The sequence below is a fragment of the Rhipicephalus microplus genome, chromosome X (genome assembly GCF_043290135.1).
Source record: "Rhipicephalus microplus isolate Deutch F79 chromosome X, USDA_Rmic, whole genome shotgun sequence".
In the NCBI taxonomy this organism is placed as follows: Eukaryota; Metazoa; Arthropoda; class Arachnida; order Ixodida; family Ixodidae; genus Rhipicephalus; species Rhipicephalus microplus.
Window position 1 is genome coordinate 108,222,171 of NC_134710.1, and position 13,683 is coordinate 108,235,853.

The 13,683-nt window shown below is 44.4% G+C and overlaps 1 protein-coding gene across 3 annotated transcripts in view; it reads right to left on the reverse strand.

Moving 5' to 3' along the window:
* NFAT (nuclear factor of activated T cells 3) overlaps nucleotides 1-13,683 on the reverse strand; it is an 82,572-nt gene that overhangs the window by 33,883 nt on the left and 35,006 nt on the right. For all 3 annotated transcript variants that reach the window (XM_037427458.2, XM_037427457.2, XM_075877374.1), the window contains exon 7: nucleotides 4,292-4,482. In XM_037427458.2, the coding sequence (XP_037283355.2) occupies nucleotides 4,292-4,482 (191 nt within the window). The remainder of the gene's footprint in view (nucleotides 1-4,291; nucleotides 4,483-13,683) is intronic.

Genomic DNA, 13,683 nt, shown 5'->3' on the forward strand with positions numbered 1-13,683 from the left:
TTCGTAACTAACGGAATGTTTGTGAATGGGTCATCACTAGCTACCTTTCAGCAGGCATTATCACTAGCGACTCACATAATTTCTCCACATTAGGACAAATGAACAATGCGAGAAGGTCAATAAAAGCACATACCTGACTTGTACAAATGGTTGCAATGTTTCCTACAAACACAAGAATCCAAGAAAACAATATTTATCCTAGCATCACAAAATGAAAATCCAGTTATTCGATTATCCAAATATCGCAGTATTAACCGAATAACCAACTGATTATCTGGTGAATCCGGTCATCCAGTTTTCAAAACCGAATAACCGATGAATCGAATAACCAGATAACTGGTTTTGCCGCAAAACCGGTTTAACGTTGATGCCCTACCGCGAAACGGCCACCGACCGAAACACCAATTGAACGTAAAGCCACAGCCGCGGGATAAAAAACAGTTTTTATGCAGCGGCTGTGGTAAAGCTAAGCTAATAGGCGAACTGTTGCTCACAGAACCCATTTTGAGAATCAATGTGCACATGCCAGAGCATCCAGGAGCCATCTCGCACGCAGGGAAATGACTCCACATTTACAGTTACTCGCTCAGGGCAAACGCGCACGAGTAGGGGACCGCACGCAGTAGTGTCGACATTAAAGTCACAGCTACCAAAGGAACGAGCTACGCACAACAAAGAACCCGAGAGTCAACCCCGCTATTGCTTGCCACTTGACTCGGTGGTTTTCGCTAAGCGGCAGTGGTACCAGAACACAGAGCGTAGCTAGTAGAAGCAGCACACTCGATGCACGGCAGCACATTTTTGCGGGGTCATGCATATTTACAACAGTTTAGAGAAGACTATGGCGGCACCATGGGAGCCTTCATCACCATAAAGGTGCAAAGTAAAATAAAACGCTTGGGTGCGTCTTATTAGTCAACTTGGCATTTTCCCTGCGCTAAAGCTGAGGTTGGTATCAAAATTCTAGCTTTCAAGGCTGTTTTGGAGCAGTTCAGCGCAAGGAAACGGAAATGTATCAAAAATGCGCAGTATGCGCAGCTGTCTCACCCCTGAATTGATCCTACTTATAGTCATAAAAACATGGGACATGTACGGATCTAGATGCGTTAGAACCCTAGCCTACTAGTAGCCTCTCCCTAACCTTAGTACGCTTTTTAGCAAGACACTCGAGTACTGTAGGGAAAGTAACCTAATATGCGCTTTGCACGAAATGACGAAGGCCAGAAAGTTTTAAAACCACTGTCCTTTGTTGTTATTTCTTATCGTGGGGGGTTTGCTTTAAATTCGAGTCTCTATGATGCAAATAGGAAAGTTCCCCAAGGCATGTGCCCCCAACAATCCTGCATGTTGAAGTTGTGATGCCTAGCTCCTTCGCCAAGACCTTCCTTTTCCGGTTCTCATCCACCTTTCACAGGATGTCTGATTGCAAGGACATGGTTTGCATCGATGTGGCAGGCACATGTAAACACAGTGTAACATTGCTGCCTTGAGGACAGGAGCATGCGTTGGGGTGGGGGCAACTGTGATGCCAAAACCATCTGCAATCTAAACCCAAAGGCACGCGAAGGCACATTAGGGCCTCAGAGATTTGAGTGCATGATTTGTCGTGTCTTCTGCAGCAACGCAGGCAGTACCTGCTTTGAAACAGCGTGGTAGCGTATGTTTGCATCAAACGTCACGGGGGTGAAAAACGATTAGCAAAAACCATACACCATTAAATTGTAGGCTGATGGGCCTCAGCGGGAACTACAGTGAAATTCGTTTCACCCCTAAATTCGTACAAGCCATTATTGTATCACCGAGGTTTCACAGTACATAGCCCCGTTTTCCAAATGACTGGGTGAGTACATTACATCCCGATGTGTGACATGCATAATCACATCTATTAACACACATACTGTGTTCTTGCATATAACCCACCACTACATGCTCACCCAGCACCCATATATTTTATGTGCAGTTTTTCATAATTTGGTGCGGGTTATATACAGTATACACAGAAAATACAGTATACACAGTTGCTGACAGTTTATTTAGATGCGGAAAATTCAGACATGCACATTTATTTCGACACCTTCAGAGCACTGCCACTTGTCCCATTAAGGTAATGTAAACTTGCGACTGAAAATTTGGATGCCCCACAGTGCGCCATTACAATTTTTCGCACTATAGCTGGTCGATGAAGCCCAACATCGAGTGCCATAACCAGCTAGCTGTCCACAATGTTTACAATAATTTCACTAAATTGCCAGCACTGAAAGGTTGCACTGGCTATGGCTGGAGACCATGCCAGCATAAAAATCGATGCATAAATTACAATTGCCGATCTCTAAGGCTAAGTTTTTTGGCTACATGTAATAGCTGCCTTGCAGCTTTAGCCAGCTGAGTATCCATCGAATCGTTGCCACAACCAAACCACAAGCCAAGTTAAACCACGCTTGGAGTCAGCTGGGTGTGGCGTTAAGAGAATAACCACGTGCACGAACCAGACGAACTAAACCATGAGCGCCGCAGCATGAACTAGCCTGCTGTCGCTCTCTTTTGGCATTTGAGTATTTGCGTTGTTAGTTCTTTCTGCAGCTAGGCCTAATCTGCGTCTCACACTTTGCATCTCGCTCTCTTGTTTGTTTATTGAATGCAAGACCTTATCTGTTGAAATGGATCAGACGCCACCCATACCATTTACTACGTCGGTACCAATGAAGAAACACTGCATCTACAAGGCACTGACGATGGCAAAAAAAGCTGCAATTAATCCCCGGGTTGAAGGCAGCTAACGTATATCTAATGTTGCTTGGAACTTTTCACAGAGTTAGACGATGATGAGATTGTCTGTCAGGCCCTCAAACTAGCGCACACATAAAGCAACTCTGATGAAGCGCCGCCGACAGCACTGTTACCAAATGCTTATTTAGAACAGGCCGTAACAGCGCTATTCAACTTACACTGATGGTCAAACACTGGCTGAAATACATGCAAAGTTGATAATTTGTGATCGTGCTTGTATGCAGACGCACACTGACAAGTTCTTCCGGTCACTGGGGCAATAAAGGAGCTTTTTTTCTTTGAAGTTAATTTATTCTTTTAGAACTCCTGATTATTTGGACTTACCAGCGGTTCCAATCAAGTCCAAATAAACAGTCGGTGGGTGTATACTATTTTTGGAGCATTACGATTTCATTTTTTTTTTTCTAATTGCGAGTTCGAGCACACTGTGATCAAAGGAGCATAGTTGCACTGTTTCTACTTCTGTTGCAATTGAGTTGGGTATTTTGTTGAATTGAATGTTATTGATTCAGCAGCCTTTAAAACCGCCCTTGTAGCAGCTTGAACTTGGCCTTCGAGCCAACAGACGATTATTTCAAAGGCCTTCTAAATTCCCCTGTGACATGGCTGTATTAAAGTACCTGAAAAAAACTAAAGTAGTGCCAACCGCACCCTTCGCCTCTACCTCCTTTCTCAGCAACCACAGCAGTACCTCTAGAGTGTCCACCAGAACTGAAAAAAACTAAAGTAGTGCCAAACGCACCCTTTGCCTCTACCTCCTTTCCCAGCAACCACAGCAGTACCTCTAGAGTGTCCACCAGAAAACTACGAATGCAAACGCACGCGGGTGCACGGGATGTGCTAGATGCTTGGGCAGCTCAGGCACTGCTGCACCGTGTGTTCATCGAGCGGCCGTGCCTCGGGTATGCTGAAAGGGGACCCCGGTGGCATCCGTTCATGGAGCGCGCGCTCACGAAAGTGAAAAAACAATATGGCGCTTGTGATACCTACGCAAAAGCTAGTGCGTCATGCTGCAGATTCTTAGCACCGCCAAGTTTACATAAAAAGCAGTGGCGCTGCCATCGAGAGCGTCAGTGCTGAGCACGTCTGCACGCAAACGGTGGGCTATCGCGTTGAGTATTGCGTGCTTGCGGTGATATTTTTGCCACTGCATGCCACTTGCTTATATACACGTCACATTATTGTATACAACGTTACTTTTCATGTTTTTTCTTTTTCAATCACTTTTTTGGTGCATCGCCTAGAACCGTAACAGCCCTCAACTAGCGCCGTTTACTATCTGCTATGCACGCAAGGGGAGAGGAGCTGCACATTGACACGTTTTTTTCAGGGACTTTAGGCTGTATGTGCAATAATGGTGACTCAACAATAAAGCTTTCAGAACAGGCCTTTTGGAAATAAATTTGATGTAACTGACAGTTCATTAAAACTGGTCCAGGGTTCGAAATTTGAAACAATGATGGGGCTAAAAGTGTACTGCATTGTAATAATAACCGGGGCTCACCTGACTGTCATGTCTTTCGAAGGCAACATGTCGATTTCCAGCACTGTTGTACCATCAAGGCGACGTTCTTGGCATGGCGTAGAGTTCTTTCCACACACCCTGCTGGCCTGATAAAACATATGAGGCTGCACTTTGCCTTGGTCTGTGCCAATGAACACTTGTAACTTCACTTGTTCCTGCAGTCCAGTCAGCTGCAACAGCCCATGAGGTGGTTTCACTAAAGTCAGTATGCTAAAGATTTCGAACATAGTTCAGTACACTACACAGTTCGAATTACTCCAACATGTGCAAACAATTTCGTGAAAAAATTTGGCTTTAAACTGAGCACAGTCAGACAATAATTGGGGGGAAGAAAATGCTCACTTCCTGGAGAGGCAAGACTTTTTGCTTCGAGAAAAGGAGAAGAGGGCATGAGAGGAGAAAATATGTTAACTTAGGCTAAACAAGTACTTCCAAAAACGATGCTAGTTCATGTTCATTGTGCTCTGTGAAAAACATAGGGACTCACTGAACTGAACAACTATAATGCAGTTCCCAGTATAAATAAATTTTAGACGTGACTACAAACATGGTGAAATGCCAGTGATGGCTAGTGTTCCAGTAGTCTAGGAAACTTGAATTAAAGCTCTATTATACATTAGTGAAAGTAAACATTTTATGTGGCACAAAAAACTTTTGCATCTTCTTGTCTTAACATAATCGTACCGCACCGACTCTAATTACTGATTCAAGTTCGCTGTGTGCCTGGTTCAAAAGCAAATTCTAATGCATTTTCATTAGTCACTTCTACAGCAGCTGCTAACACGTCAAATTTCCACAGTGTCAGGTTTTGGGATTTCTGAAACCAGTTGTGACAACTTAGTCACAGCTGGTTCACTTGTTTGAATCTTCAGGTTAAAAAGTTGCCTCATTTTCATAACTGCTAATCCACTAACTACCTCTAAGTTCATGAAAAATGCATGGGTATGCCATGAAAGTAATCTCAAAGATTACTTTCATGGCATACCCATGATTCAAATTTCAAACATTTTAAGTAAATATGCCTATCGTGTGCAGCATACCCTCGCAATCAATGATTTTACTCGCGGCAGCGCTACAAGCTACCGCTCGCCACAAATTTCAAGAAATAATACCTCTTCTTCTCTGGGAATTTCGAGCCTGTGTGACGCCGAAAACTTGAATCTCTGACGCGCAACACATCGATGCTATGAATGATAGAGCAAGAGCCTAGAACATACATATGCGCGCACTTGTGAATCGGCTACTGCTGCCCTAACACAGGGTGCACACAGGCACGATTCGTATAAGCACGGGCCGGCACGGCAGCAGTAGTTCGCCAACAAGCACACAGTTGAAGGAGTTGACGAAGGGACAGGGTCGCGGCAATTCTAAAAGTAGACGGGGTCTCGAGCAGCACAACGGTGATGACGTGCCTCGCGAGATTGGGAGTGGTGCTTGGCGAGAGAGCAAAGTGGCTTTGGGAGAGGATACCAGCAGAGGGCAGCGAAGAAAAGAGCAAAAGGAGTGATCACCACGTTTCGATAATGAAACGCATCTAACTCCGCTATTACGACAGTTTCTAAGAATTCTTACACCTACGTGGTCGTGGTATGCTCATGCCTAACTTCCCCTCCACAACTGAATTTCGACCCCTGAGTGGTTTAGGGGCTCTTTCAAAAGAAGTATAAATAGCACTAGAATGTCATTAATTGGTTTAAACAAGACTGGCAATTATTTTCAAACTATTCAAATGTAAGGTTTAACTAAATGGTTGAACAAAGTATGGGTTCGAGCTGGTTGGTACTACATGATCCACTATTACGAGTGCAAAATTACTTAGACAACGAACAAAACAGACACAGACAAGCACAAACTTCCAACTGAGTGTATTATTGAAATGAGACATATGAGAGGTATTCCTTCGGGCAGCAATTTTTGTCCTTTATATGAGATGTCTCTTGTAAGCAGGGTACCTTGTATGCATTTTCTTGTCTACCTGTACTTTACTGTAGGCAGACTGGTGTCTCCGATACCCATTTATCTCTTATATCAGTCTCTCTTGTAAAGGGGTTCGAGTATGAATTCGACTGCGTATGTGTGTGTGTCTATCACTGTGTATACTTGTGTGCTGCTGCCACAAGTATGTTATTCAGCACAATATCCGGGTCATGACCATTGCAAAAGAAAAAGTCACAGCTTTGCCACAAAAGTGAGGCAATGAACGTGATAGCAACAAATTAGAAGGTCACGCACAGAATGGCAAGCAGATCGAAACATATTTCTCGCACCCGTATATATTTCTCCCGTATTTCTCACGCACAAATGGTTCACGAAACGTACTCACAGGTACGAATGAACGTGAATAAGCGCTTCAGTTGTAACTTCGCAGTGTTTGGAAGGTGCGCCCTTTTCGCAAACGGAGACTGTGCAACAATTGCAGTGACTTTTGTGCGCCCGGTAACTACAACAGAATCGTTCCAATTAAAGCCCAAGGCCAGCCAAGACGTATGATTTTCCCCAACGTCTACCCCCCACCTTTCTGCGGCGGAAAGTACGCGTGAGAGATGACAGCGCGCCGCCCCGTCGTGACAATGTGGCAACGCACGCTCATTGCGCCATCTTGCTGGTAATGCTGAAAAGCACGATAGTTTCTCCAAAGATGCACGTTACCAGCGGTAAGTGGTAGATATAAATAGCTTGCCGATTGAACGATGAAGGAGGAGCTCCTTTGTTGCTGAGTGGTTAGCACCTCGCACTCACGATTGAGAAGTCCAAAGTTAGATTCCACGTGCCAGAGTCTTTTTCTCGATTATTTTTATTTCTTGCATTTACATATATATAGATACGTATACATATACTGTGAGTGACAACAACGCCGACTCCAAAACCCAGCCGAGAGTGCCCATATAGTTGCTATCGCAATTAAACAAAATCTTTCATTTCACAAAAATCTCTTGAGGCCGACACAAGCAGGGGCGTTTCCTCTCTTGCTCCGGCCCCTCTCCCACTGGTGCTATTTGCTCATATAACTTGGGGCCTGGGAAAAATCTTAGTATTAGGTCTACATTAAACCATGTAGCCCCCTGTGGGCACTTCTGCTGCACTGCCGGTACTTGAATCGATATATTTGATAGTGGTTCTTAAATATTGAAGCTTGAAGTAGAGCTCACACACCTGAAAACCATTTAAAAAGCGATTTACTGTAAGTGTCTACAGGCATCTAAATTTCAAGGAAACATGTTAGGTGATGGTGCTGGTGAAACGGCACAAAATTATAATACCGCAATAAACAGGTTAGTACACCGGCAAGAAAATACTATCCACAAAACCGATGCAATAAGCAATGCAACAGCATTCCTTCCTTCCTTTTTTTTTAACCAAGTGAACAGAGGTAATGCAAGAAGTCCGCGGTGCTAACCGCCAATAGCAAAATATTTACTGACGCTGAAGGAAACAAGCCTGTTTCGAAAATGTACTGCCCGCGCGTTTATTATTTTAATGCCATGGCCTACACTAGCAAGTCAGAACCACACATGCAACTTTTATTTTGGAGCAAGAACGGAACATTCTGGAGATGGTGCCAATCGAATGACCTTGAAATACGTATGCAGTATGGGCACACGTACCTTCGGGTCATGAAAGAAACAAATGTTGACGTCAGCTTGACGAACGATCCACTCCCATGATGATGTATGGTGTTTTACGGCGCAAGGGCCATTTGATGGCCAAAGAGCGCCAAGTCAATGGACAAGTGATGCGAACAATGATCATGATAGATGGCTGTAAAAGGGCCTAAAATTACTCGCTGTAAAGGCGGGTAAAACATAGATATTAAAATCATGAGTGTGGCGTGTAATGTGTGTAGTAAAAATGAGCGGCAAGGTTGTGATAAACTAAAAGCTTTAAAGAGATGGATCGAGCACGGATGTCTCATGAAACACCCTTGTTTCCAAGGGCTCCGAGACAGGTGCTTTTTGTGAGGCATCTACCGGAGCAACGGTCTCCGTTTAGAGACCGTGCTGCACGTTACCAGAGTAACTCACGTGAAAAAATTGGAAATCTTTTAAAAAGCTTAAGAGTGATTCTAGGCTGAAAAGAGGGATCCCTACCGATGAACATCGATGAATGGAGCGGCATTTGCTCTCGGTAGGGTAATGGGAAATGTTTTTTTCTAATAGGATCTAATTCACTGCATTGTATTAATATATGAAGGACAGGAAGACGTTCACCACATTTGTCACAGATGGGTGGATACCACCAGACAGATGATATGCATGTGTACTGTGTGTGTGTCCTATTTGTAGCCTGGTAAGTGTTACTTGTGTACGGCGTGACTTGGATACTGCGGGCCAGTCTTCAATGTTCCGCTTGACATCGTGTAGCTTATTGTGCGTCTGTGTGTCCCATAACCACTGCCAGTAGGCTCAGAGCTTTCGTCTTACCAGGGTTTTTGTGTCTAGTGGAGGAACACCTAGGGAGGTATCAGCAGCGTTTTCATGGACAGATGCAGCAAGCTGGTCTGCCAATACGATTCCCTTATCTCGCGGGGCCCTGGCACCCAGCACACTACGACATGCTGTTTCAGTGTGTAGATAGTGCATAGGAGTGAGTAGGTGAGATGAGCACAGGATTTTTATGCTTTTCAGGGTTTCCGGCGCTTTTATCACACTCAGGGAGTCTGTGTATATTACTGCTTCTTGTGGTTTTAATTCCTTGAGGCGTTTGACTGCTGCAAGCATCGCATAGGCCTCTGCGATAAAATTGCTTGTATTGGGATTGAAAGCACCAAAATTCGAAAAGGAATGGCCTATGGCAGCGTAGGACACAGAAGTGCGAGTTTTGGACGCGTCAGTGTAGAACTCTGATTAAGTGTATTTGTGCTGCAATTTGCGGAAATATGTACATATATGTGCAATAGGCACATGTTGTTTTGTTATTTCTACGAAAGATGTATCACAGTCTACAAACCACCACTGCCATGGTGGGAGTTGCATCGCAGGAGGAATAAGGTGTTGGAGCAGCAAGACGTTTGTTTCTTCAGCCAACTCTCTAACGCGCAGCGAAAAAAGGCGCGCCATTGTGGGTCAGTTGCGAAAAAGTTTAGCACTGGACAGTTCCTTGATGGTGGAATATGTGGGCTGCTCACTATTCGCATTCACTTTTAGAAAATATGTGAAAAACAAATATGTTTTCTGTTTGGAGTGGCCAATTCTACATAAAGGCTCTTAACTGGGCTTGTTCTAAAGGGGCCTGTGGAAAGGCAGATGCCTAGATGATGAACTGGGTCCAGCATTTTCAGAGCGCTTGGCGATACTGAATGATATACTACGGCCTGTAGTCAAGACATGAACGTACCAGGCTTTTGTACAGATTCATGAGGCACTTTCTGTCGCTGCCCTAGGATGTGTGCAACAGTAGCTTCAGGATATTCATTGTTTTCATACATTTATTTTTAAGGTGTTTGATGTGTGGAACGAATGTTAGTTCCGCGTCCAAGATTATATCTAGGAACTTATGTTCTGTGCTTACGGGCAGATGTTCGCCTTTCATGACAACCTGAAAATCAGGGCGTAGGCCTCTTTTGAGTGCAACAGGACACACGTGCTTTTTTGTGGGTTGACGTTGAACCCATTTTCATCAGCCCATTTGGACACTTTGTTTAGAGCAAGCTGGACCTGTCGCTCACAGTTGCCGAGGGAATACGATCGAAAATCTATCTGGATGTCCTCAACATATGTGGGGTAAAATATGTTATGGGGAATGTACAGACGGAAAGAGTTTATTTTTATAATAAAAAGTGTGCAGCTCAGTGGTACTCCGGTTTCCTGTGGTACTCCAGTTTCCTGTACAAATGTTCGGGACAAGACATTACCCACTCGAACGCGGAATATGCGATCAGACAGGTAACTTTCGATGACATTGAACATATTACTACGTATATCTATATGCGAGAGGTCTCTCAATGTCCCAAACCTCCCAAACCAAATCATAGGCCTTTTCCATGTCGAGGAATACAGATAGTAAAAACTGGTAATGAACAAAAGCTTCCCGTATGCGTGCTTCAACCTGTATGAGATGATCAATGGTGGATCGGCCTTCTCTAAACCCGCACTGGTATGGGTCTAGCAGTTTGATTATAGGAAGAGGAGTAAGCAGCAATTGATCATTTCTTCAAAAACTTTACAGATGCAACTGCTTAATACTATAGGCTTGTAATTTGATGCAGACGAGAGATCCTTACCCTGCTTCGAAATTGGAATTACCACAGCTTCCTTCCAAAAAGAGGGGATCACACCAGAAAACCAGGTAAGATTGTAAAGAAAAAAAAAAGTTTTTTGGGTTTCAAAGGGTAGTTGCTTCAGCATCTCATACGTTATGCAGTCAGGACCTGGATAAGATGTGTTGCAACAGTTAAGTGATCTTTGCAATTCTGCTAAGCAAAATGGCTTGTTGCTAGCCTCAATTTTTTTAGATTTTCTTTTTAGGTTTTGTTGTTCCAAGTGTGCTTTGTACTTTTGGAATGCGTCAGAGTAGTGTGAGGAACTCGATATATTTTCAAAATGTGCACCAAAAAAATTTCCTTGGTCTTCCAAGCTTTCCTAGAGGGTAATTACTAATAAGAGAGAATATGTTTGTTGGCCTTTAATTTTCTGGACTTTGTTCCACATTTTCCCCTCATCTGTGTACAAGTTGATGCTAGTAATGAACTTTGTCCAGCTCTCTCATCTGGCTTGTCTACGAATTCTCCTTGCTTGCGATTTGACCTGCTTAAAGTTTTCCAGGTTTTCCGCTGTTGGAAAGTCACAAAGCAAGGCCCACGCTTTGTTCTGATTCATCCGAGCTTTCCTACAGGCATCGTTCCACCATGGAACTCGCTGATTGGAACTCTTTCCACACATTTGAACAATGCACTAAGATGCTGCATCAAGAATAAAAGCTGTGAAATACGTGACAGAGTCACCTATAGTCAGAGAGAATATCTCAGTCCATGTCATGTAGGTAAGAGTTTGATACTGTTCCCAATAAGCTGAGTCGAGCTTCCATCTCGAACCCTGTGGGAATGGTTGGCCTTTGTTCGACACGCTCAGGATGATCGAGAAGTGGTAACTCCCCATAAGGGTTTTTAAGAACATTCCATTTAAAATCGGCTAAAAGAGACTGTGATGAGATGCTAAGACCTATCCAGGAGTGGGAATTGTTCACAAGGCTAAAGTACGTAGGCTCCTTTGTATTTGACATAAGCTCGACTAATAAAGAAGCTGTTCAATGAGACGTCCTCGAGCATCACAGCGAGAATCACCTCACAGGACACTGTGTGCGTTAAAATCACCTAAAATCAAAAAGGGCTCTGGGAGTTCATTTATTAAGGTTTCCAAATTGTGTTTGTTAAGCTGATGGTGTGTTGGTATATACAGTGATGGGAGCATACAGTGATGAGTTTGTTAAAAAGTATAGCCCAAATGGCCACTGCCTCAAGGGCTGTGCGGAGCTTGAACTGCTGGCATGCCACACTTTGATCAGTTATGATGGCTACTCCACCAGATGATACGACAGCGTCTTCAGGTCCCTTCGGAAAGTAATGTATTGGTGGAGAAAGTTGCTGTATTTAGGAGTTAGGTGTGTTTCTTGCACACAGAGCACTTTTGGGTTGAACTTAGAGAAGTTCTTGGACGTCATCTAGATTTCTGAGTAGCCCTCTAACATTCCAGTGAATGATTTTGTCCATTATGAAGAAGAAATAAGTGCTGTGTGTAGACAAGACTGAATAGGTTCATTTTACAGGGCCTTTGTGAAATCCTGTAATTGGTGTTCTCTTTTTTGGAGTGGTCGACGAAAGGTCCCCACTCCTTTGGCGCTACTGGCGCCGTTTGGCTAGAGATGGTGTCCATAGCCTTCTGCGAGGCACTGGACACCTGCTCCACAGAGCGATCTGTGTGTCGCTTAGACTTCGCCTAAGTTGACGAAGTCTCTGACCCCACCGGGCAAGTGGTTGTTGGGACCCCCTTAGCCTCTTCGCTGCTCTGGCTGCTACCAGGGCTTGTAGAGGACACCGGTGTGGACTGGTTGGCTGTGGGCAGGGCAGCGCTGGCTGCTCCCACCAGAGGGGCAGTTGGCTCTGACCTGGGCACGCTAGGCGTGGTCCAGGTAGCTACCAAGGGCCATTGTGGTGCCGCCCCTTGTTGCATCACTTCAGTGAAGGAGGTTCTTAGTGCGAAAGAAGGTGATACTCGCTGTCGTGCTGCACGGAACGTTATATTTTTGTTAACTTTTATGGTGATAATTTCTTTTTCTCTCTTCCAGGCTGGGCACGATCTGGAGTATGCGGGATGACTGACTTTGCAGTTTCAACAGTGAACCTCATCGTATTCGCACTAATCAGTACTGTGACCAGTTGTGCAGCATTTGCACAACTGACCTCGGCAGGTTTGAGATCCCTGTCCAAATCGCTGGCATTTAAAACAATATCTCTGGTTAAGGACGTACGGATGCACAGGAAGTTTTACGTAGCCAGTTTCGAGTGTCTGTAGTAGAATGCTTGAATTGAAAGTAAGTATTAGGTGCTTTGTTGCGGTTTCAGTGTTGTTGTGTCTGATTTCTATGCGCTGCACATGTGTTATGCGTTGGTCCTTCCATTCGTCACGGAGTTCATCTTCGCTTAGTGTCTTAAGGTCTTCATTGAATACTACGCCCTTCACTGTATTCATGGTACGATGTGCACTTACTGATACGAGAATATTGCCAAAAGCTACAAGGTGTGAGAGTTTGTTGAACTGTTCTTTGTCTTTTAATTTGAGGAGAATGTCCCCACTCGCCATCTTTGCAGCCTTATAGCCGGTTCCAATGGTGTCTTTCAGGCACTTGGCCACAAGGAAAGGTGAGATTGCTCTGGCTTTGGTTGAAGATTGTTCACAGTGAAGAACATAGTATTTTGGGATAATGTTTTTGGGAAAAAAACAGAGATGATGCATCGGTACATACCCGTTTGAGGGCATGGTCGGTTACAGGGGGGTTCAGAGGTCCTTTTGAGGGCGCGATCAGTTACAGGGAGATTCAGAGGTCCTATGAAAAAGTGGCTTCTTCGGCAGTGGCGCCAGCACCCGCCATGGAGCTCAACAAGAGGACACGGCAGAACATGTGAACAAGTTTGCACCACGCCAGCAGTACGCTGTCGCTATAACCAAATATGGTTTACCCTAGGTAGGATAGCCACACAAGGTTAACCCTAGCCGCCAGGAAACAATGAAGTAAATGGAAATGAGAAGACAGGATAGATTTAAAAAAGAGAAAAAGATGAAGATATAAACAGAGAGAGACAGGAAAAGGCGGCTGCCGATTTCCCCTAGGTGGGTCAGCCCAGGGGTGCCCGTCTGTGTGAAGCTGGGGCCATAGGG